At 38.1% G+C, this 23,798-nt stretch overlaps 1 protein-coding gene and 1 pseudogene across 5 annotated transcripts in view; one reads left to right on the forward strand and one right to left on the reverse strand.

Moving 5' to 3' along the window:
* PDE7A (phosphodiesterase 7A) overlaps positions 1-23,798 on the forward strand; it is a 355,014-nt gene that overhangs the window by 294,642 nt on the left and 36,574 nt on the right. For 4 of the 5 annotated variants that reach the window (XM_057532071.1, XM_057532072.1, XM_057532073.1 and 1 more), the window contains 2 exons: positions 13,435-13,495; positions 16,686-16,769. In XM_057532071.1, coding sequence (XP_057388054.1) covers positions 13,435-13,495; positions 16,686-16,769 — 145 coding nt within the window. Of the gene's footprint in view, positions 1-5,627; positions 5,812-13,434; positions 13,496-16,685; positions 16,770-23,798 lie in introns of those variants that run through there. The other variant, XM_007184994.2, reaches the window with a different exon arrangement.
* Positions 841-996, reverse strand: LOC102998907 (60S ribosomal protein L39-like; annotated as a pseudogene).

Here is a 23,798-nt window from a genome sequence, read left to right on the forward strand (position 1 = left end):
TAAATGTGGCCTGTATTGAGAACAGTGGAGTATCCTTGATTTGGATACTTACCTGACTCTCAGTGCTTCCTAAGATTGCCTTTACTTACTGTCTCTTAGATTAATTTAGGGTTTAAACATTCTGGCGTTTTGTTTTTTTTTAAGGAAACTTGTAAACTCCACTTCCACTGTTCCATATGCATGCAGTTTATTTTATATTAAAATTCATACTTCATTCTCTTTTTAAGTTATTTTGTAATTAAGCATGGTGGTTTATACTTTGTGTTTTATATGCAGATATGATATGCATTAGTCCGATCTGCATCCCAATAAATAAACTGTGGAACAAGACAAAGTCAAATGTAGAGTTCTGTTCGCTACCTCTAGAATTCTTCCACTAGCTTGATATCCGGTACTTAAACTCTGGTTATGTTTGTTCAGTCAGCTAGGAGTCAGCCTAACATTGCTCTGTTTTGTTCTCAAGGATGCCTCCAGAGACTATGTGTGCAGCCTTGCTGAAATTAAAGTGTCCGGTGTCTGTGACATTCTCTTGGTCTTATATACTAGCAGCCTAAGTCCAAACTCTACAGTTGTCAAATCTACACCACTGATTTTTTTTTTTTTTTCCTTCTGGAAATTGTGACCATTTCTACTTTTCCATAATTCTTTTTTCCGACAAAAGGTCTCACATACTTATTACTGAGCCAAAGCACTAGTGCAGAAGCACAAAGAGAAAAATCATTTTCCCAGTAAAACACATCCAGCTGTTCAGATAGTAGTGATGTTCTCAGAGTGATATGGTAAGATGCAAGTGACCTTGACACAGCATAAATATGTGTGCCACTTCATACGCGAGGCTCCTTATAGACCCAGCTTGGTTCTTCTCCAGTGTCTTCTCTTGGAGTTGTACCTAATTTTATTACCGGTTTTCATTCGAATCCATTGGGGAATGGGACGATTCTGCTTTCGTTTCTTGGCCGGGAATCACTTGATCCTCAAAGTCTTGTGAGAAGACATGGCGAGGAGCAAATTCCCATAATTTTTTAAATACTGTGAACAGTCGTTCAATAAGCAAATCTCTGAGTTCTTTTAATAGCATAAAATGTAGTTTCCTGGACCAGAAGACTTGAATGTTTGTAAAAGGTCAGGGTGTTTTTATTATTGAATACTGCATTCATACCAAGACTAATCACATGTTCATTGCCATTAATTACTATCCAACAGAAAACTTAATTCAGAACTCTAAATCAGTATGACACAAAGGTCTTAAGTGGTAAAACTCCCATGTTACCATAGTTTTAAAATAATTTTTGTTACTTATCAAGGATTAATTTTTTGGTCAGTTTCATATCTCTTGAAATTCATAACATTTGAAAAATAATAAGCTCCGATATGTGGTTTTTAGTAAAAGAAATAAAAAACCCGCCCTGATGTACTATTTGGTATTAAAATTGGCTAGAATTCAACATGATAAAAGCACAGTTGGAAGGTTTAGACTACAGTATTCACATTTTTCTATTATAAACTTGGTTATAATTTCCAGCAGACACTACATTTGTATAAAGCACTCTGGGATAGGCTCTTCTTGTCAACAGGATTCCAAAATTATAGACACTGATGTCAATGCGGATGAGGTTAGCCTAATTTGGTCAAGAGAAGGACATGCTGAGTCTCTATATGGATAGCTGAAGGCTACTGCCAAGATTGACAGGTGTCCTGTGAGTGGCAAAGAGCCCCAGGGATAAAATTTGCGCTTGGATTACTTCTCTTACGACACAGTGATCAAAGCTGTACCTTTTCCTTCTATAGATCATGCTCCTAAAATAGTGAGATTTGCTTTTAATACCCTGACTGTTCAGATATTACTTTTATAAGCCCCAGAAAGGTACAGAGTTTTATACTTTTTTCTTGTAGTGTTAAATTCTGTTTTCAAAAGCTTAGCTGTCTCCTATGCATTAATTTTTCTAGTAGAGTCAAGTGATTTTTTTTGTTGCTCTGTCATGTTTCACTAAGGCTTTGAGACAGGTGAGAAAAGTTAATGTAAAAGAATACATTTGTTATTATTGTAAAAGAGGCAACTATTTCTTTATGGGATAATAAATTATTTTATATTTAGAAAGATTAATTTTAAGATAATCTTTAAGAAATAGACATAATATCATAAAGGAGTGTTAATACAATTTGATAACAGCCTTTGTTTCTATTTTGTCTTATTGAAAATTTTTTATTAAGAGAAGCCTTATATTTTGTCAAGATAAATTAGTGATAAATATTTCATATCTCAGAATAGGAGAAGTTTTAAAGCCATTAGGTCCGTGCCATTAAGAAAGGTAAGTGTACTGTTTTAAGAAAAACTTGTATTGCCTGAGCTTTTTGTAAGATTTGAGTGATGTAAATGTGTCATCAGCAATGAAGGAGCTATGATTTTAGGCATAAACTTAGTAGCTATTTCTATTCAAATAGGAAATTTTCTGATCTGGAAGGACTGTGTCTTGATTATCTCTGTATTTCAGTGTCAGACATACAGTAGATATTTAAAGAAGAGCATGCTGGGGAACCATTTTAAGGAGCCAGCCTATTCACTGGTGTGAAAAATGACCTTAGCCCTACCAGGCCTCAGAAGAGGTTCCCAGGGCACTGGGCAAGCGCAGCACACGTTGCCCTCATGAACCATGTGATTTCAGTTAAGCCCAGAGTTGGGGTGGACCTGGAGGGGTTAGGTCATGATCATGGTTAGGTCTTAATTATTTAATTTGGACTTGGCTAAATGTTATTGAGAGCCTGCTATGAGTGCGGTATTCTTTTACAGATGTTATTAAACTCCTGTGAAGGGAGGAAGGCAAGGCCCTTACAGGTGGTGATTCACCCAGGTTCACTCAGCTCTTGGCAGTACAGCTGGGAAATAAACCCAGGCTCTTGACTCCAAACCCAGTAGAGTTTTGAGATGGTGGGATAATCTCGACAGAAGTTCATTTAAATGAGACAGTTTTTAGGACTGCCTTTCTTTTTTTCCTGTGTGTCTCAGTTCTGATTCTTTCCCTCTTCCCTTGTTCAGTCCTTCACTTGTATGTATTTACTTCTTTTTGGCTCGGCCCTGCCGCATGTGGGATCTGGTTCCCCAACCAGGGGTCGAACCCGCGCCTCCTGCCATGGAAGCACGAAGTCTTAACCACTGGACCACCAAGGAAGTCCCAATCCTCCACTTTTAGACGAAAAGCAAGTTGAGATTCTTGACCTCACCGTTAACCAAAAAGGCATTTATCAAAATGTACCAAAAATAACAGTATCGTATTTGCTTCTTAGAACTCAACTTTTCGAGCAGCTGACTGGCTGGGAACTGTGAGGATAAGAAGTATTTCTGGGCTGAGCATCGAGGTAGTAGGCTCATCTGGAGTGTGCAGCCCAGGCTAGCACGGCAGGTAATGAATGATGACCACCAGCAATTCTCCTGAGAGTGGAGCTGATTACATTTGGCTGCTCTGTCCTATTCCTGGTCATCCTTTGAGTTTGCTGGCTGGAACCTTACTGCCCAGAGAGTAATCCAAGACCTTGACAATCTCATGTCACACCTAGTTTCGTGACAGACTAAAAAAGTTATCTCCATTTGTGCAAGGATTAGCATTACAGCTTGTTAGTTCAGTAGAAAGAAGAGATATATATAACGTATAAGGTGTAGTGGGAAATGTATGGCCGTATGTTATGTATAGCTTCAATTTAGAAAAATTGTGATGTGCATCTGTAATTTGAATTTATGCCTCATTTTGACAGGTGGAGAATTAACTTCTTAAAAAAAATAAACTCTTCCTACTGAGGATTGGATAATGAAAACAGCATTGGTATTTGAACTATTTGGGCTGTTTTCAAATATTTTAGAACCGTCACGTGGGTACCGCCACTAGGCAGATGCCTTTGTCTCGCCGTGAACTGCAGCCCGTGACGTAGTCCTGTCGCATCCGGAGTGTTTCCCAGCCCGTCCACCTCTCCCCCCAACACAGGCCGTGAGCGCCTCTCCTGGGCCTCCGCTGTGGCCTCCTGACCGCCCCCCAGCCCCTACCTCAATGAGCTGCACTTGACCCTAACCTGCTAGGTCTCCAGCAGGGTGGGAGTAGCTTTTAGGGTGCAGACGAAGCCCCTTCTCGGGGCCTCCGCTGTGGCGGTCCCACAGCCTGCACTCCAGCCTCCTCTGCTCTTCTTCCCGAACCTTCTGCTTGTCTTTGTTGCGCGTTGCCATGTCTGTGAGGACCATTCTTCCCATCCTCTTCGTGTTCTTGCCCTTTCAGTTCAGCTCAGGGACATTTCAGGGCCTCTGGGAAGAAGCCCCTGACCTCCTAACCGGGTCAGACCCGGGGCTTTGTTGGTGGTTCCCGTCACAGCTCCATCGTACTTGTTTCAGTTGCAGTTTTGTATTTATTTGCAGACTTTTTTTTTTTTAATGTATTTATTTATTTTTGGCTGCGTTGGGTCTTCGTTGCTACACGCGGGCTTTCTCTAGTTGCGGTGAGCGGGGGGCTACTCTTCTTTGAGGTGCGCGGGCTTCTCGTTGTGGTGGCTTCTCTTGTTGTGGAGCATGGGCTCTAGGTGCATGAACTTCAGTAGTTGTGGCACACGGGCTTCAGTAGTTGTGACTCGCAGGCTCTAGAGTGCAGGCTCAGTAGTTGTGGTGCACCGGCTTAGTTGCTCCGCGGCATGTGGGATCTTCCCGGACCAGGGCTCGAACCCGTGTCCCCTGCATTGGCAGGCGGATTCTTAACCACTGCGCCACCAGGGAAGTCCCATATTTGCAGACTTTGATTAATGTAGACTGACTAAACTGTACGTTTCGGGAGGGCAGGAGCCCTTTCCTTTTTCACTCAAAGATTATACTGGAGTCCAGCAAAGGGCCTGGTACCTAGTTGCAGCTTAATGAATACTTGCATGAAAGTTTCATGAAAGGCTTTTTCTCTGCTGGCTGCTGTGAGAGATCATGAAGATGAATAGAGGCCCACTTTGCTTTCACCAAGCTCACTCACAGCCAGCCGAGAGAAGAATGAGACGTGTAACACAAATATTATCATGTAAGCTAGATTGCAAGTCGGGCTTAGAAATAGTGTACTTTTAATTGCTTGAAAAATGCAGATAGGCTGGCCTTTGTCAATAAATCCATAATGAGTGAATTATAATGTTAAATAGCACAACATTATCTATGAAAGCCCCTAGCATTCATAAAGTAATCCTAGCTCTAAAGGAAATAAAGAGTTGACCAAATTCAGTATTAAAAGTTGAAAAAATAGAATAAAATGCATTAATATTTTTAAATGCCAGGACATTATACCTGTGACGCTGGTCTAACGTGGAGGAAATGAGGAAATTTTTAGTACTGCCAAACATTTTTTGGAAGTTATTTGAAAGCATTCCTGGTGTTAAGGTCGAGGATGTGCTTGGGGCCAGCTGGAGACCTCGTTTGCCTACATTTTGTGAGACTGTTAGGTCAGCGCTCACGAAGGTGTTTCCTCCCCTCTTCCAGCTTTACTGACTCTCCTTCCCCAGCCCTGGGCTGTGGCATTAAGCACGCGCTGGTAGGAGGGCCGCGCTGGTAGGAGGGCCGGCTGGCAGCGTTTTCTCAGAGAGTCAGGTGACCCTTGTTTGAAGGCAGCTGCGTGAGGTTCAAGGCAGGCAGTGTCCCCTCTCTTCTGCCTCGGGACAGCTGGTTATTGTCAGATCCTAACAAATCTTCCTTGCTCATTGCTCTCTGGGAGAGGAGGGAGGGTATGCAGGGGGCTTTTCATTGATCCAATGGGAATTACATTGATCTGGTGTCTGGCCTTGGTTCTTATCAAGTGGATCGCCTCTAAGGTAGGCCATCTTTATTTTTAGGATTGTGACATTAATCATTAGTTTATATATGGGTAGGAATGAACTGGCTAGTCAAATTTCTTCTCCTTTTGCCTCAGTTTTATTTCTCTGATTAAAAGAGCTACACATTTTACCTGTCAGCTGAGAAGCTTGAGATTACTGCATGTAATTTTTATTCATCTCCCACCTATTCCTCCTGAAGGGCTTTTTATGGTATCATTCCTTGGTATTGAGGTAGCTTTCCTCAGGATCATTCCTTTAAAAAAGTGTTTACACTTAAAGAAGTTCAACTTTTAAGATTATGGAATTAACCAGTTTAGACATTTGGTGTACATATTTTAAACATTCTCTTCTGGAGATAGCAAATTTACTGTTGCTTATAAATTTAAAGTATAATTATTGAGGATTTCTAAACAATTAAAAACTTTTTAAAAACTAAATACCACTGTCTCTCATGTTCTCACTTAAGGTCTTCCTGCTGCTGAAATATATGCCTTACTTATAATATGTTGAAAAGAGTAAGATTATTATATATCTGTTGTTTTTAAATTTGGATTCCAAATATCGGGCTTAAGAAATGCTTGCTATAGTATTTCATCAGCTGAATCTAGCATTCCGTATTAAGTTGTCTTCATTATTCCCTATTAAAATTATGCTATGATTTAAAAAAAAAAAGAAAGAAAGAAAGAAATGCTTGCTAGAATGCTAGCCATTTGCCATCCGAATGAGAGTCCGAAGTAGGAAATACTTAAGATTATACTATTTGAAATTATTTTTCTATACTTGTATAAAAATGATGGTCTTTCATCCACCAGGCAGCTTTTGTCTTCCTTTATTAAGAAATTGAAAAGTGTGAATAGTAACTTAAAATGTATAAGGCCATCACTGTTTGCTAATAAGCAACACAAAAGCTTCTTTTATATTTCTTCTTCAAGCGAGGTTTGAATCCCTGATAATGTAATGTTTTTCACATTTAAGCATATTGTTTTAAGCATAATTGTCTTTTTCTTGAAGCAGTCCTGTTTTCTTAGTGAATACGAATGAAGAAATCTCTTAAAGAAGAACAGTGCACAGATTTTTAAAATCTTGTGTTTTGTAAGTTAAGAATTAATTTTGTTGCACTCACACCAATTTACTAATTGTTTTTAAAGGATTAGCTTGCCAAGTTACTGAATGAAGGTCAAGTTAATATTAATAATGCATTAGTTGAATTGTGGATGTTTTCAGAGATTTTTTTACTTTTGTTATAACCACCAAAAAATTTAAATTAAGTTTTTAAACAAAAAGAATGCTAGTATTTTAGGAGTGTGTTTTTTTTTTTTTTTTTTGAATATATTGTTTGCATAGGGAGGAGGATTGGGAAGGATAATGTTCAATGGATGGGTTCGTACTTGGATAGGCACTCAGGTGCGAACACTTTCCTAGCATATGTAAGATGGATACAGTCTGAAAAAGCTCACTTTACTGCATCAGAGAAAGCTGCTTTCAGAACTTTGGGCTTCATCTTTTGTAGTGTGTTACCATTTTTGTAACGTTACCCAAAAATGTATTTAGTGCTGTTGTGTTTAAGCCCTGTGACCTGTTTACTAATCTCCAAAACCCGGCGTATAAGACCTGCCTCGAAGAGGTCTTGTGCGGGTAAGTGAGGTTTTGTATGAAAGCGCCTGGAGCATTTTCTGGCACAGAGCAGGAGCGCAGCAAGGAGTTAATATATCATTACTTCACCATCTAAGGGAAATACACACGCCTTTGCACAATAGATTATTTTACTGGAAAACCCAAACAAGATAAAAACCATAGCACTTAAGATATCTTTGCTCAGTTTTAAAACATGTCTGTCTTGGGAATTCCCTGGCGGTCCAGTGGTTAGGACTCGGCGCTTCCACTGCCGAGGGCGCGGGTTCAATCCCTGGTTGGGGAACTAAGATCTCGTAAGCCGCGCCAAAACAAAAAAAACATGTCTGTCTTTAAATGTTATGTATTGGGGCTTCCCTGGTGGCGCAGTGGTTGAGAATCTGCCTGCCAGTGCAGGGGACACGGGTTCAAACCCTGGTCTGGGAAGATCCCACATGCCGCGGAGCAACTAGGCCCGTGAGCCACAACTACTGAGCCTGCGCGTCTGGAGCCTGTGCTCCGCAACAAGAGAGGCCGCGACAGTGAGAGGCCCGCGCACCACGATGAAGAGTGGTCCCCGCTCACCGCAACTAGAGAAAGCCCTCGCACAGAAACAAAGCCCCAACACAGACATATATAAATTTAAAAAAAAAAAAGTTATGTATTAACTAATATCAGGAACAACTTTTACGCCTTTTGTCATTTACCTTGTAAGTCAGATCTTTTGCGGAAGAGCGGCAATTCACCCTGATGCATGGTTGAGTGTCTTACCAGGGCACTCAAAACTCCTGTCTGTGTGGTGGTGGATCCTTTGGAACCTTCGAGTTTAACTTGTTTATGCTGCGGCTGTCAGTTTCTGATTAGCTCGGCCTCACCCGTGTTTTGACTTACACTAGTTTGCTTTACGAGCTGTTCCCAGGATGGCTAAATTAGAAGTCACGAGTAGAAGCTTCTCAGTTATTTCCATTCACTGGTGAGGTGAGGTGGGAATGTGGATGATAGCTCCGAGTGTTTTATGACTGACAGTGTGACAGGGGAATTTGATTAAATTTGTTTTACTGTCTTTATTAAAAACAATTTTACTAGTATATGGCTTTAAAAATGATAGTCTTTTACAAAGATATATGTTAAGTCTGTGCTGCAGTCTTGGTGTATAAAGCACATATAATTATTTTTTAAAGTAACATTCTAACATGGAAATCAAATTTTTAACATTACAATTTATAATTTATAGTATATTTATCCAAAAAGAGTTACTTTATTTTACCTAGACTGCTTACAGTTTAATAATATTCATTTAAATCTTGGTCTGTGAGGCAATAAATGAGTAAATTATCACTCAGAATGTATTCATTGATGGGTCCACCTTTTTTTAAAGTCCATTCTTTAAAAATTTTTCTGTTATCTCGTTTGGATTTGTTTCATGAGAGTTGTGTCTTGCAGGTTAGGATAGCATTTAAGGTAAGTATTTGTGGACCAGGCTTACTTAAATTAGTAATGAAAAAAATAACTTGAATATTTTGCACATCCTTAAGTAATTTGTTAAAATACATTAAAATTAAATTCTACCCTTTTTGCCAAGTTTTTGTAATGGTTAACTAATACAGACCCTAAGTTAGTGCCTCTATAAGTAAGTCTAAAGCGATTACCTTAAAATAAATTTAGTGTCATAGTTATAATCTAGGTTCTGTTCATTACCCAGTTTTTTACTTAAACTATTTTAACAGCTGATGTTAGTCTTTCTCAATCCTTAAAGTGATAAATGAGACTTTACCTTTCTAATTAGTGGCTCTTTTAGTAAATACCCTTCCCCTCATTTAAAAAAAAAAAAAAAAAGGCAACCCTTCTCCTAAAGAGAACTGTTAGAGATAACAGGTTAAAATTTGTTTTAACAAGCTATTTACCCAATTTGATTGGATACTAGTGGGCTGATAGGTCCTGACCATGACAAACTATTACATAATTATATCTGTGGTTTCATGACTATGATTTGGCCGATAGAAATATTTATTTCCACATATGTGCTCTCCAGACTACTAGGTTTTCCTCTAATATGGTGGTATTAAGGGGAGTCTTGAAATCTAATAAGATAAATATCTTGGGGTAGAGATGGGAACAGCAGGTGTGAGTCGTGCCTTTTAATACCAAGTGATTACAGTGGCTGTTTGCTCCGGAATAAGTAGTTTACCGTGAAACACTGCAGGAGGCTTAGGGTCTTTTGTTGGTGGAAGATACTAACTTCATTAAGCATGATGCTGCCAGGAGTGTGTTCTGTATGATTTAGTCCCTGGGGTTTTGAGATCATCCATTTCTTTGTAGATTTCTTTGTAGTACATTCGTACTGTAGCTTTAAATTTTAGTTCGATGTATTTTGTGAATATATAATAACTACACATGCTACAAAATTCAAAAGATATTCATTGAAAAGTCCTCTTCCTACCCTTGAGTCTGTCCTTCAGCTTCCCTGGAGGCAGCCAATGTTGAAAATTAGAATTTTATTTTTGCTTGTGACTTGTGTTCCTTTTATATTTCCTGAACTTTTGGGGTTTTTTGTTTGTTTAAGGCTACATTAAGTCATACAGCAGTTTAATTGATGTTTTTCTCTTAAATGATAAGCACCGAGGAGATAATAACAATGATTAGGGGAGCTATTTTGCATACTAAATCCAAATGAGGGCTTTAAATACAGTAACTTTTCTTTATAATAACAGTAAAAAAAACATGATTATTTTTCCTTGAGATTTCTAGGTATATGTTGAAGAGTTGTAAATTTCATGCTAGGGGTTTGTGAGGAAAGGAGACATTAATATGTAAAAATACCATCTCATTTCTTTAATATGTATTTTGTTAATGAAGTCAAGCATTTTTTTCTTGTGTTTATTAGTTTATTATTTCTCTTTCTGTGAGTAGTGTATTTATGTTCTACCTGTTTTTCTACACTATTATTCATCATTTTGTAATTGATTTGTAAGACACTTCTTTTTTCTCCCTTCATTTTTAGGTGTAGCAGGGAAAAATTAGCCCTTTGTTGGATCTGTTGAACTCATTTTTCCTCGTTTGGAGTTTGTCTTTTGCCTATGTTTATGATATACTTTGCCATACATAATTTAACTTTTATGTGGCCAAATTGATTTGTTTTTCATGACTTCTGGATTTTATAGAACAGTTAGAAAGGCCTTTCCTATTTAAGATTTCTTTTTGAGTCGTTATTTAAATTAAAAAAGACTTTATTGAAGTATAGTTGATTTACAATGTTGTGTTAGTTTCAGGTGTACAGCAAAGTGATTCAGTTATACATATATATATTCTTTTTCAGATCCTTTTCCATTATAGGTTATTATAAGATATTGAATATAGTTCCCTGTGCTATACAGTAGGTCCTTGTTGTTCTTTGAGATTTTTTTTAATACAGTCATGTTTTCTTCTAATATTTTCATGCTTTTTATTTACATTAAAATTTCTGTTCCATGTGTAATTTATTTTGGAGTAGGAAGGTAATAATACAGCTTTATGTTTTTCCGGATAACAACCACTTAATCTAACATTTTTAATCAAATAATTAATATTTTTCCCACAGACTTGATTTTTTTTTTTTTTTGGCTGCATCACACAGCTTGTGGGATCTTAGTTCCCCGATCAGGGATTGAACCCCAGCCCTCGGCAGTGAAAGTGCTGAGTCCTAACCACTGGACCGCCAGGGAATTTCCTCTCCCCAGATTTTAGATCCTTTATTTAGCATATACAAAATTTCTGTATATTCTTGGATTTGATTCTAGATTCTCTGTTAAATATTTTGTCTATTTCTTAGCAGTGTCACACTACTTTATAATAGCTCATGATGCTAGTTCTATTTATTACTGTTTTTTAAGAATTTGCTTGCCTGTTTATTCAGCTAATATTATTGATTACATTAGAATGTGCTGGGCACTAATCTAAATGTTGGGATTTATTCTATATCTGGTGATACAGCGTTGAACAAAGTCTCTGCCTCCACAGAGGTTAGATTCTGATATGAGGTTTGGTTAATTTTATATTCTAGATGTTTAGTTTGTCTTTATATCAATTCTGTTGTTCATTAATTTATTCATCAACTTAATTTGTAAATGATTATTCACTAATTTATTTGCAATAAGTGCATTCAATCATTTATTTACCGAATATTTATTTAGCATCTACTAAATAATAGTAGTTTTAAGGGCCAAGGATACAGTGGTGAATAAGTCAGACATGGTTCTTGCTCTTGTGGAGCTTTTGTTTTAGAACAAGCTAACAAGAGTAGGTCAGCTAGGTGTGCTGTACAGAGCATGAAGGTAGGGAGCTTTGGCGAGGGTGACTGTCTGGTGACTTTAGGTTTGATGGTCTGGGACTGCCTCTCTGAAGAGATGACATTTCATCTGGAACCTGAGAGGTAAGAAGGGAACGATGATGCAGTGATCCTGGACAGAACAGCAGGTATCAAGGCTGTGCGTTTGGCGTGGTTGAGGAAGGGCAAGGCGGCCAGGGTGGCTGGTTCTTAGTGGTAGAAAGAGGGCGGTAGGACAAGAGGGCTGAGGGGTAGGCAGATCATGGAGAGTCAGGTGTTTGGAGTTTATTCCAAGTGTAGTGGGGGCCATTGGAGGACTTCCGAGCAGTAGCTGGAATGTTCACTCTTGCTTCTGTGTGAATGGACTGGGGGCCAAGAGATGCAGCGGGAAAACCAGTCAGCAGGACAGAACATTGCAGGAGTCCAGGTGAGAGATGCTATTGCCTGAGACAGAACGAAGAAGTGGAGATCGAGGAAGGGAGATGAGTGTGAAGGTGGAGTTGGCAGAACTTGCTGAGGGTGTTTCAGGTCTTACAAAGGTGTTTTTTTGTTTTTTTTGTTTTTGGTTTTTTTTTGGTAATTATATTTAAAATATTTGCAATACTCGTTATTTTTTATAATGGCTTTATTGAGGTATAGTTCATGTACCATACAATTTACCCATTTAAAGTGGGTGATTTTTTTCAATTCAGTGCTTTTTGGTATATTCACAGAGTTGTGCAGTCATTACCACAGTTAATTCGAGAACACTTTCATCATTGCAGGTAGAAACCCTGTGCCCATTAGCATTCACTCTCCAGTTCCCACCAACTCTCCCAACTCTAGGCAACCACCAGTCTACTTTCTGATTCTATGGATTTGCCTGTTTGGGATATTTAATATAATTGGAAACATATGCTTTGTGGTCCTTTGTGACTGGCTCCTTTCACTCAGTATACTGTTCTCAGGGTTCAACCATGTTGTAACATGTATCAGTACTTCAGTCCTTTTTATGTCTGAATAACAACACTAGATATTGAATACTGAATAATATTGTACGGCTGTACCGCATTAGTTGGTAGACATTTGGATTGTTTCCAGTTGGGGGCCATTATGAGTAATGTTGCAAGATACTTTTTATACCTGTTTATTTTTAAGCTCAAAATGTATTTTTAAATCTGTTCTCTTTCAGTGACACCTCATTTTTTGTTTTACTCAAATTTCTTTGAGTGCACTGATTACATTTTTTAAATTCTCTTATTTCTTGTAGCTTCTGGGCCATTTGGTTTTTCATTTTGTTCCATTTACTTCTAGCTAAAGAGTTTCTTCAAATGTCTGATGATTCTTGTTTGCTTATTCATTCATGTTTAAATGAAGGGACTAGTGAAGTAGTTGAACTGTGTCTCTCCATCAATTCCGTCTACCTCTGCAGAAGCTCTCTCTTCAAGTGGGCTTGTATGATGTACTCTGACATTAAATTTCCACCTACTGTGTTCCTCACTCTGTATCCACTTCTCCAGTAATGCTTAATCATATTTTATTATAATTATTTGTCTTCCTCACAACTAGAGATTTCAAGAGCAAATGCTGTATTTAATTTCATTTTGTATATCCCAACTTCTCTTGCACAGTGCGTCACAAAAAATAATAAATACATGTTTGTTGAATTGAATTTTATATCTCATTTTAAATTGTCATGCATTAAAATGTGTGTTTTTTTTTTCTAGAGGCGTGGAGCTATCTCCTATGACAGCTCTGATCAGACTGCGTTGTACATTCGTATGCTAGGTAAGAATTATTTATTTTGCACCAATATCAGTTAATTTTGTTATCTGCTGTTATTCAAGATCGAGATATCTTTCATTAGGTAGCTTTTCATCACTGTTTGCCTCAGAAATGACCTATTACTTTGAAGTTGAGTCTAGAAGCCAAAATTAATATGATGTGAATAAAGAGGGGCATCTTAGAGTTTGGGTAATTGAGAAATCTCTGGCTTAATAACTGGGACTCTGTGATTAGTATACAATTTTAAGTTGCATCCTGATTATTCTTCATAAAAAGAGTCTTAGATTTGTACAGTTGCTGAATACTAAACGGTAACATGAACAAAGACGAGACCATGAATTACCTGATCGCATAGTCCTGTCACTGGATGTGTTTGTTCTCAGTTGGCTGATGAGAAGGCCATTTGTCTTCTCCTAGTCTCAGTTCTTAAATCTTTAATGTATTACTCAAGTCCAGAGGGTAAAATGAATTTGATGTGTGTATATATACATATATAATTGATATATATATATAGACACATACATATATGTGTGTAGTTTCTCTCTTTCCCTCTCTTTGCCAGATTTTTCTCTTCATCCACGCACTCCTTGATCCCTTGTACTTTAATTCATACTATTAAAAACATACTATAAAGATTCCAGTAGGCACCTTTACTCATCTTTTCTTACTGTCTTTTCTTCATGACTGCTCTCCTTATACTCAAAATTCCTCGCTCAATTTCTATGATATTTAGTCATCCTTATTCTTCACCTGCTTCTGGGGTGGTGATTTGGTTTTGGGGTTTTTGTTTGTTTGTTTGTTTGTGCCTCTTTCACTAACTCCTTTTCATAGTCTTAAGCCTGTGTGTTCTCCAGTGTCCTGTTTTTGCTCTTCTTCCCTTTTTCCCTCTTTAATTTACCTTGTGTATCTTACCTGCCTAGTTCCATTCTACTCTATCACATATTTTCCCCCAGGAATGTTGAGCCTTTTCTTCTTTACTGTCTCCATCTCTCTCTGTAGACATGTCAGGATTCTGCTCTCCTTAAAACAGAGTTTTGACTCCTGTCTTCTTCACTCTGTAGAACATCTCCACATGGTTATGGGTACCTCACACTTAACATATGTGTTAAAAGATTTGTGTTCCCCAGGTCTGTGATTTTGCATTCTTTCACCATCTCAGAAAATGGAACTCGGTTCTTCTGGTTGTCAGGTCAGGAACCTTGGCATCATTCTTGACTCTTATTTCTTATTTCCTCTGCGTTTACTTCATCACCAAATCCTCTTGGCTGATACCTTCAAAGTGTATGCAGAATTTCACCACCGCAATGCTGTTACCATCCCTAACTGAACCACAGTTACTCGGTTTTTTATCGGTAGCTGTCGTCACATAGTTGTACATTAGATCTCCAGAACTTCCCTTGTGTAACTGAAACTTTGTACCCCCTTGACCAGCATCTCCCCATATCCCCCTCCCCGCAGGCCATAGCTGTTGCCTCGTTGAATGCACTCACTCCTTAAGTGTCTCCCTGCGTCTACCTGTACGTCTCTACTTGATTCTAGTCTATGCAGCCAGAGTGAACCTTTTCAGACCTAGGTTAAGTCCATCTCACCCCTCTGTTCTGAATCTTCCGATAGTTTTCTATCTTGGAGTAACAGCCAAAGCTATTATAATGGCCCATTGAAGGTCCAGTGTGATGTGGCCGTACTATTTCTCTGACCACACCTCCTACCAGTTCCCCTCAGTCACCTCACTCCAGCCATGCGGGCCTCTTTGCTTGACCTTGAACGTGACAAGCATGCTCCCGTCTCAGGGTATTCATACTTGCTCTCCCTACGTCTGGACCCGTCTTCATCCAGGTAGCCGTGTGGCTCACTGCTTCACTGCCTTCAGGTCTCTGCTCAGATGCCTCCTGTTCACTGAGGTCTCTGACCACAGTCATGAATCACTTCTCCCCTACTCCTCCCTCCCTGTTCTTCTTTCCTTGCTTTAGTTTTCTGCATGGTGCTTATTACCATCTTCTGTAGAATGAAATTATTTATTTGTTTTATTATTTGTGTCACTCCATGAAAGGGTGAGCTTCATGAAGACAGGGACTTTATATATTTTGCTCACTGCTGTGTTACCTGACATGTAGTGAGTGCTCAGTAAACATCTGATAGAGAGTGAAGGCATCTCCACATGAGAGAAGTGATTAATCGTTGTGGGATGGACTCTTGGTGGATGACAGGCACCTTGAAACAAAGAATAAGCAGGAAAGCCTTCCAGGCAAGCGGAATTGCGAGGGCACAGGAATAGGGACTGGAGACTTAAAGGTTATAAACTCGGAGGCTATGGAAGTGTAGTTGGAAAGGTGCTGCCTTTGGAGCCCGCAGAGCTAGGTTTAAACCCTGGCACACCTTTACACTAGCTTTGTGGCATGTGCATGCTCTTAAACATCTAAAAATCTCAGTTTCTGCATCTGAAAGTGGGGGTTAAGATTCCTATCTCTCAGAGTTGGTTAGAGAATTAAATGAAATAATGTCTACAAGGCACAAAAAGAGTACCTGGCAGAAGATTGAAGTGGTTATGTTGCTGTATGGAGAAGTAGATCCAAAAGTCATATGAATACAGGAAGAAACAGTACTGAGCTTATAAACAATAAAGTTTAAGACCCAACTAAAGACCTTGACTATACCCATTGTCAATGAGAAAAAAGAAGATTGATCAAATTAAACATTTCAGGCAAAATCTTTAACATTTTAATTTTCTGTGCATTTAAAAAATTATAAGCTGCTTGAGAATAGGTAATATATTTTCTATTTCTTTATATCCCTTATAGTATAGTGTTAGGCACAGAGTAGACACTTAATGAACATTTGCTTCTCATTGTGGCTTTTTAAAGTTTTGTGCTGAGGATTTTTTTTTAACTCCATGTGAGTAATAAGATATAAGGTTGGATTATCATATACGTGAATCATCTTTCAGAAGGTGACTCTAAAATAGAGATTATAATTATTATAGGGGTAGGTTAAAAAAAGCCTCATCTAGCCTTATAACTCAGCGCCAAAAATTTGTAAACCCTTTCAAATAAATCAGCTCTTAACTACTTATTCCATTTATATCATTAGTAGCCTGAGTTATGGGTATGATCCCACATAGACCTTTATTGCATGTGGGAGCTTCTTCCTGAACGGCAGCCTTCTAAACTTATGTTTTATTCCTGATTCTGTCCAGGAGATGTACGCGTAAGGAGTAGAGCAGGATTTGAATCAGAAAGAAGAGGTTCTCATCCATATATTGATTTTCGTATTTTTCACGGTAAGTGTTAGCAGATACAGTATTTCTCTCAGACTTCCAGTAAAAGATCTTCATAAAATTATGTAATTTTAATTTCAGATCTTCATGAAATTATGTAATTTTCCAAGGGAAAACGAATACAAGGAAAAACATATTATGTTTAAAATGTTTTTAAAATACTGGGTCATGATAAATGACACTTTATTTCTAAATAATGCTTGTAAATGTTTAGAGGCAAGTAGAATTGGAAAGTATCAAAATATGAAAGCTGATATGGTTTTTCTTCTTTCTAATTTAAATGTGAAATTACTTTGGTACGTTTTTTTCTTTTTAAAAACTATATTTTCAAAAAGTTGTTTTATTCTAAATGTTTTGTCTTCACTACTCTAGATAAAATGTTTTTGTGCAGGTGACATTATATAAAGGTATCTCATAGTTAACAAGGTATATATCCTTTGGATCTATTTAAAAATACACATACCCCTGAAAGGTGTTTGGTAGAATCCGTATTTTGAAGACAAACATTGTTTGGTTCCGGCGCATAACGGGAGAAAAAGGGAAAAAACAGGACTTCTAAAACCCTTAAATATTAACCATATTAAATCTGTTTTTGGAGGAGTTCCTCTCTTGGTAATGTTGCATAAATTATTTGGATTAACACTACAATTAAAAAAATTAGAAAAACTGGACACAATAGAAAACACGTGTATTTGAGTGTATCAGAGTGCTGTTGAGGCAAGGACGAGCCAGGCATTTCAGGCTACTTTTCCCCTTAGTGGCATCTACTGATGCTGGGAAAAGTGGGTGAGAAGCTGAGCAGAGCTTTTGTTGGACACTTGAGGCTAGAAAAACAAAAACAGCTCACCAAGGTTGGGAAATTGTCCTGGTAAACTCTCTGTGCTTCAGTTAAAGACCCAAAGTGCTTTATATTAGAAATAAATCCCAGCTTTAAACTCTCAAATAATGATTAGATTAAGGTGATCTGTGATTTTAGTGCCTCTAAGCCACCTGCTTAGAAGTAAGTGTTAATCCTCTTTGGAGGAAGGAGACTCTTTTGGATTTGGTTTGCTAATATTTTATTGAGAATTTCTGCATTTATATGCATGAGAGAGAATGGTCTGTAGTTTTCTTTTTTTATAATGTCTGATTAGAGTGAGTTAGGAAGTGTTACCTGTGCTTCTAGTCTCTGAAAGAGATTTTAGAGGATTGGTATAATTTCTTCCTTAAAGAATTCACCAGTGAACCCCTCTAGGCCTGACGTTTTCTGTTTTGGAAGGTTGCTGAATATTGATTCAATTTCTTTAATAGATATAGGCCTTTTCAGATTGGTACCTTCTTCTTGTGTGAATTCTGGCAGACATTTACTGTGGGATTAACCTGGTCAAGCTCCTGGAGGTAAATCTCACAAAATTCTACCCCCCCTCCCACCCCATGACTGGATTTCCCTGGAGTTTTTAACTCTCAGAGAAGCCTCCAGAAGTTCATCAATTATAGTTCAGCTTTCTCTGCCCCGGCACCGGTTCCCAAGGAGGTTTCCATTTGTGAGTCTCTGTGCCAGTAAGTTCTCTCTCTTCGCCCGTCTCTCCAATCTTGGGGCAGCGAGTTGCCCTGTGTCCTCACCTCTTCAGTGGATCCTAGAACAGTTGTTGATTTTTCAGTCTGTTCAGCTTTTTATGTGTTGTTAGGACAGAATGGCCACTTCTAAGCTCCTTATATGCAGATCCAGAAACCAGAAGTCCTATTATGTTATTTTTAAATGAAATGATAAATAAGTATTTTGAATTTTTGTTTTAATTTCTATTATGGAAAATATCCGTAGATATAACGCACATAAACTAAAGCTCTTTGGGGCAGTAAATAATTTTAAGAATGTAGAAGAGTTCTGGGGTCAACATGTTGGAGAAAGCTGCACAAGAGTTACCTCTGTAAAAGCATGAGGTCCAGAGATTTTACAGGCAAATTATTCAAGATCTTTAAGAGACTGATCATTAGTTTCACAGCACTTTAAATTCTTTCAGATTACAAAAAAGGAGTCATTCAGAGTTATTTTTATAGAGCAAATATAACTTCTAAGAGGCAAATGTAATATTCTAAGTGTAAATGTCTATAAAAAAATCTTAGGAAAAAATATTAGCAAAAAGAATACCAACAGCATAAAAGAATAATACTCCAGGCTTGGTGGGTTTGTCTGGGGAAGGAAGCGAGAGTGATTCAATATGTAGTTTTTTTCTCTAACAACACATTAGACCTTAGTAACATGGGTTGCCTCCAGGAGAGAAACTGGGTGGCTTGAGGACGTGAGAGAGAAAGAAGCTGTTTGTTGTACACCCTTTTGAATTTGGATTCATGTGAACATATGACTCGCTGAAAAGTTTAAATAAAATTGTTTGTAAATATTGTAATATACAAAGATTGGCTCTGAGTAAGGATATCAGTAAAATGGTTAAGTCTCAATATTGACCTAAAGAAAAGCACAGGTGCATTGGGAGTCTCTAGGTTACCCCTTGTCTTCTACTGCATTTAGTGAAAGAGAGGATTTGAAAATTATAATTGTTATAAGATGCTGGAAGTCTTAAATAGGAGACATAATGGGACATTTCTGTGGGAGAGGGAAGTTGCAAATGACCAAATTGTTGGAGGTACTCTCTCATGGAATTCAAATAGGATGTTTGTCTTCTAAATCATTATGAAACCAGGAGCAAATGATGTAAAATCTTAAGGACAAAATGAGAAAAGTACGACCAAAGGTATCAATGATGGCAGTAAAGGTAAACAGATAAAATATTCCTTCTAAGAGACAAAGATGCGCAGATTGGGTGAAAAATGAAACCTAGTGGCAAGAAATGGTTGAAAGCAGTGTGCAGCAATCCCAGGCTTGAGGGTGTTCCCCGGGCTTGGGGATCTCCACTTGCATCCTGACCTCCTGACGTGGAGCCTCTGTGGTCTGGTGTCTCAGGACAGCAGAGGCCACTCGGCTTCTAGGTATGCAGATTCTCTTCACGACCCCATCGTGACGAATGTCTAAGACTCTAGGCTGTAGCTGGAAATTGTCAACTGTGGAACTGACCCTGTAGTTATTATAAAACAAGAGTATCTCTCTAAGCCAAAATGATAACGTAATTTGGAGGGGTTTTTTAGATAGAGAAAAATGAGTCATTCTTTCCTGCTCGTGTCATAGGTTCTGTTTATCACACAGCTCAGAATTCTGAAAAGAAAAAAATGTTCATCGAGCGTATCTTGTGAAACGTGATCTAATCAGGGGGTGAGCACATGCCCCTGCTGTGGCTGAAGCCGCCCGAGTGCCGCCTTGCGGCCGTGCCCCGCGGGCCTGGCCAGCGCTGCGGGGTGGGCGTCATCCCTCGAGGGCCTGAGCAGTCGGGCTTCAGCAATGTGCCCTCTGCTTTGTATACAATTAAAAATACGATTTTATTTTTCACAATGACATAAACATTTGCATGCTGAAGTTAAAATAGTTTCTAGAATGTTCTGAATACAAAATTCTGGATAGGTGTATTAAATTCGTTGAAGCTAGAATTTTCTCTGTGTACAGCTCCTCACCCCACGCCTTCTGTGCATCTCTTTGGTTTTACCTTAAACTCGCTGTCAACTTTCCCTGTTGTAAAATTCTTGTCTCTCTCAGTTCTTTCATTGCTTACATCCAGTCTGCATTCAGTCCCATGTATTTAGTAACCGAAAATAGCTGTCATTCTCCTCTCCTTTCTGTCCTCCTTATCTCCTATCCTGCTGGATTCAGACCTCTGTTACCACTGTCTGGGGTTATTCTGGTGTTCTCTTAGCCGTTGTCCTTCCTTTTAGGATTCTGTCTTGTAATCTGTCCTCCCAGGGTAGGGTCTTTTTAAAGAGAGAGAAAGCTTAAAATACAGGATAAAATGCATATCAACAGGTTAGAAACATATATTATACTATTAGTACATTGTAACTACTACTTGTCTGTAATTTTGTATTTCTTCTATGTGTTCTATTTGTGAGGTGCTGCTGATGTGTGTTTAGGTGCTGGAATAGTTTTAACTTGTTTCGGGATTACGATTTTCTCCATGTTGCACATAATTGTCTTTATTAAACTTGCCTAGAAATTAGACATCTACACTGCAATATTGAGCTTTTTTTGAAAGTTTTTTTATATATACAGTTTATTATAAACAGTGTTTGGGTTTACCATCTCAAGGTGCATTCTCCTCTAGCTGTTTATCCAGTTAGAGAACAATTACAGGCTCCAAAGTTAGCAAGTGAGACCTCAATAATAATTTTATTATGTAAATATTGCAGTTTTTTCTGCCTTGAGTTTTTGTGGTTTGGATTATCTTTTGTCATATATCCTTATTCTCGTTCTCGTGAGGCCTGTAAATGGATTTTCACAATAGGATTTGCCATGGGCATTATCATGCAGCAAGTTCTGACTTTGAGTCTTTCTAAAAGGGTATAAAGAGGCAAAAGAAGAAAATTACCTGTACACATGAGTACATTAAATACAGAAACAGTGTTCAACTTCACTACTAAACAAATTCCTATCAAATTTAGAAAGTTAAGCAAACGATCAGCTAAGGTGCTAGTGATAGAAGTTGGCGTATTACAAACTTTTTAGGAGGCAGTTCGTCACGATGCATAAGGAGTCTTAAACATTTTTTTTTCTCTTTGATTTCAGCACTAGACATGTATGCAAAGGGAATAATCTTACACAAATGTCAATGTATGTGCGAAGACATTCACATTGGTCTTATTTATAATAGGAACATGTATTAGGTTGTGGTGTCATTCACCGAAGTATTTGAGGGTAAAAGACCAGAATGTTTATAACCTACCCTCAGATGTTCAGAAAAAGAATCAAGTACACACCACACACACACACACACACACACACACACTCACACACACACAGTACAAATGGTAAAGCAGGTGGATAAAATGTTAACAATGGCAGATCTGAGTAAAGGGTTCGTGATAAAGGGTATTCCCTGTACTATTTAGTTTTGCAACTTTTTGCATTTTTTATTTGTATTTCAAAATGATCTCTAAACAAAAAGTTTTTAAAGTATGGTAATTAAATTATGCATTTATTAAAAATCATGGGTTTATAGTCGGAGTGCAGATTTGTTAACTGGTATTAGACCAGGTCTGTGGTTGTTTATAAAGAAGTGGGAGAATTCAAACTTTGGGAAGATGTTTTGAAACTAACCTGTATTCATGGTTACAGGGGGTGGAGGGATTTTGAAGATCATGAATCCTCTTTGCCAGGAAGTGTTTGCAAAAGACCTGGTGTAAATCTACAGTCAGGGTTAGTCTGGCAATTTGTCACAGATTCTGCTTTAATCAATAAATTTTACTATAATTTTTAAGTTATCATACAGAAGCTTTCATTCTTAACTAGGTTTTGTTGTTGTTTCGGGGTTTTTGTTTGTTCTTTTGTTTTTTGGTCTCTGCTGCTTTAAGTAGACTGTTCATGCTAACTTCTTTGTGAATTTATCAGGTGTTATTATCTTGGTTCTATGGGGTAAGAAAACAAATTTTCCCAGATATCATCTCTCACTGAAGAGATTTTATGAAGCACTCCTTTACCTTTGTTTGTGTTCTTATTACCTATGTTATAGTGCAAAAGATAATATATATCATACATATTTACATAGTTTGAGTTTGAGAAAGGGATTTTTCATGTAAGGAAGTCATTGTTGACATTATTTTAGGATGATCAGAAATATTCCTTGGAATATTGTTTTTTCACACTAATATTTTCTTTTCTGGGGAGTGTTCCATTTTGCAGTTTAGATAGAACATGCGTATCAGTGGGAATTATGTGATGGGTTGTGTTTATTAAGAAATTCGGAAGATCTTAGCTCATTAAAGATACTGCTGAAATTTTCAGATGCTCATGTTAGTCAGAAATTTTTATTCAGCCCAAAAGGAGATGTGAAATTGCTTATTGAATAGAAAGCAGTTTCTGGTTGTACTACTTAAAAAGTGTCATGACAGTCCATGAGTATTCACAGTATGCTAATCACTAATTATTTGTTTAGGTAACAAAACACTAAGATTGGTGCTTCTTACTTAACCTCTTTGTCCCTTGTCTGTCCCCCAGAGCTGCACATGGAATCCTGTAATGGTGTTTAGGGCTATCGGATTACTAGCAGATAATTCAGCTATAGCTCTTCTAAGCATGTGATCATTTTATATAACTTTTTGTTTTTTTAAGGATTGGTCCACTTTCTCAATAGGCAGATGATTAGTTTCTGACAAATATTTAAACTTCAGTGTTAACATTAATACTTCTTTGACACCTACTGGAAAACTTCAGCTTCCATCCCATTTTTAGAAGATCCCTAACCTTTCAGACCTGCCCTATCTAGGAATTACTCCCACTAAGGTCCAGATTTCTGGTCCTCCAGCATTTAATAAACTGATTCTTGATGTCCCGCATTCAACTAATTTTAACCTATTTAGTCTCCTGACCTTATGTTGTGAAAATTCGAGGTTCGAGGCACCTGATAATGATGAGCAATATATACACTACCAAATTGGGAGAAGGAGGTAATGGGGGGGGTAGAGAAGAAGGCTGGGGAGAGAGAAGCTGATTGATTAGAGAGCGGCAGAGCTGTTAGGCTGCGGGCTGGGTGGTGTGAAGTGAAGAGTGCCCCGGAGCTGGGTCTCCCTGCCGTGGCTGCGTTGCCCTGAGCATCACTCCTTGACGTGAGAGCTCCTCCTCCGCAGGCTTTCTCAAGTTCTGCTTCCACTGGGCTCTCTGTGGAGAGAGAACCCGGGGCCTCCCTCCTGTCAGTTCCCTCCTTTTGAGTATGTTGGCTTTAGTCACCAGCTTTCCGTAGGGTGGATTAAGAGCCCCACATTTTCCTACAGATATTTTTCTATGTCCAATTGGCCGTACACCTGGTCTCTTGAAATACAATATTGTCACTTTTGAATTAGTTGGACTTAATGAAATGGATTCCATATTGACTTTTTGTCAGAATTCATCTCTTGTTTGCTCTAAATGTAATGCCCCTAAATTTAGTAAATTATTCTTTTAGTTACACATTCTTTTTA

Source organism: Balaenoptera acutorostrata, chromosome 17 (genome assembly GCF_949987535.1).
Source record: "Balaenoptera acutorostrata chromosome 17, mBalAcu1.1, whole genome shotgun sequence".
In the NCBI taxonomy this organism is placed as follows: Eukaryota; Metazoa; Chordata; class Mammalia; order Artiodactyla; family Balaenopteridae; genus Balaenoptera; species Balaenoptera acutorostrata.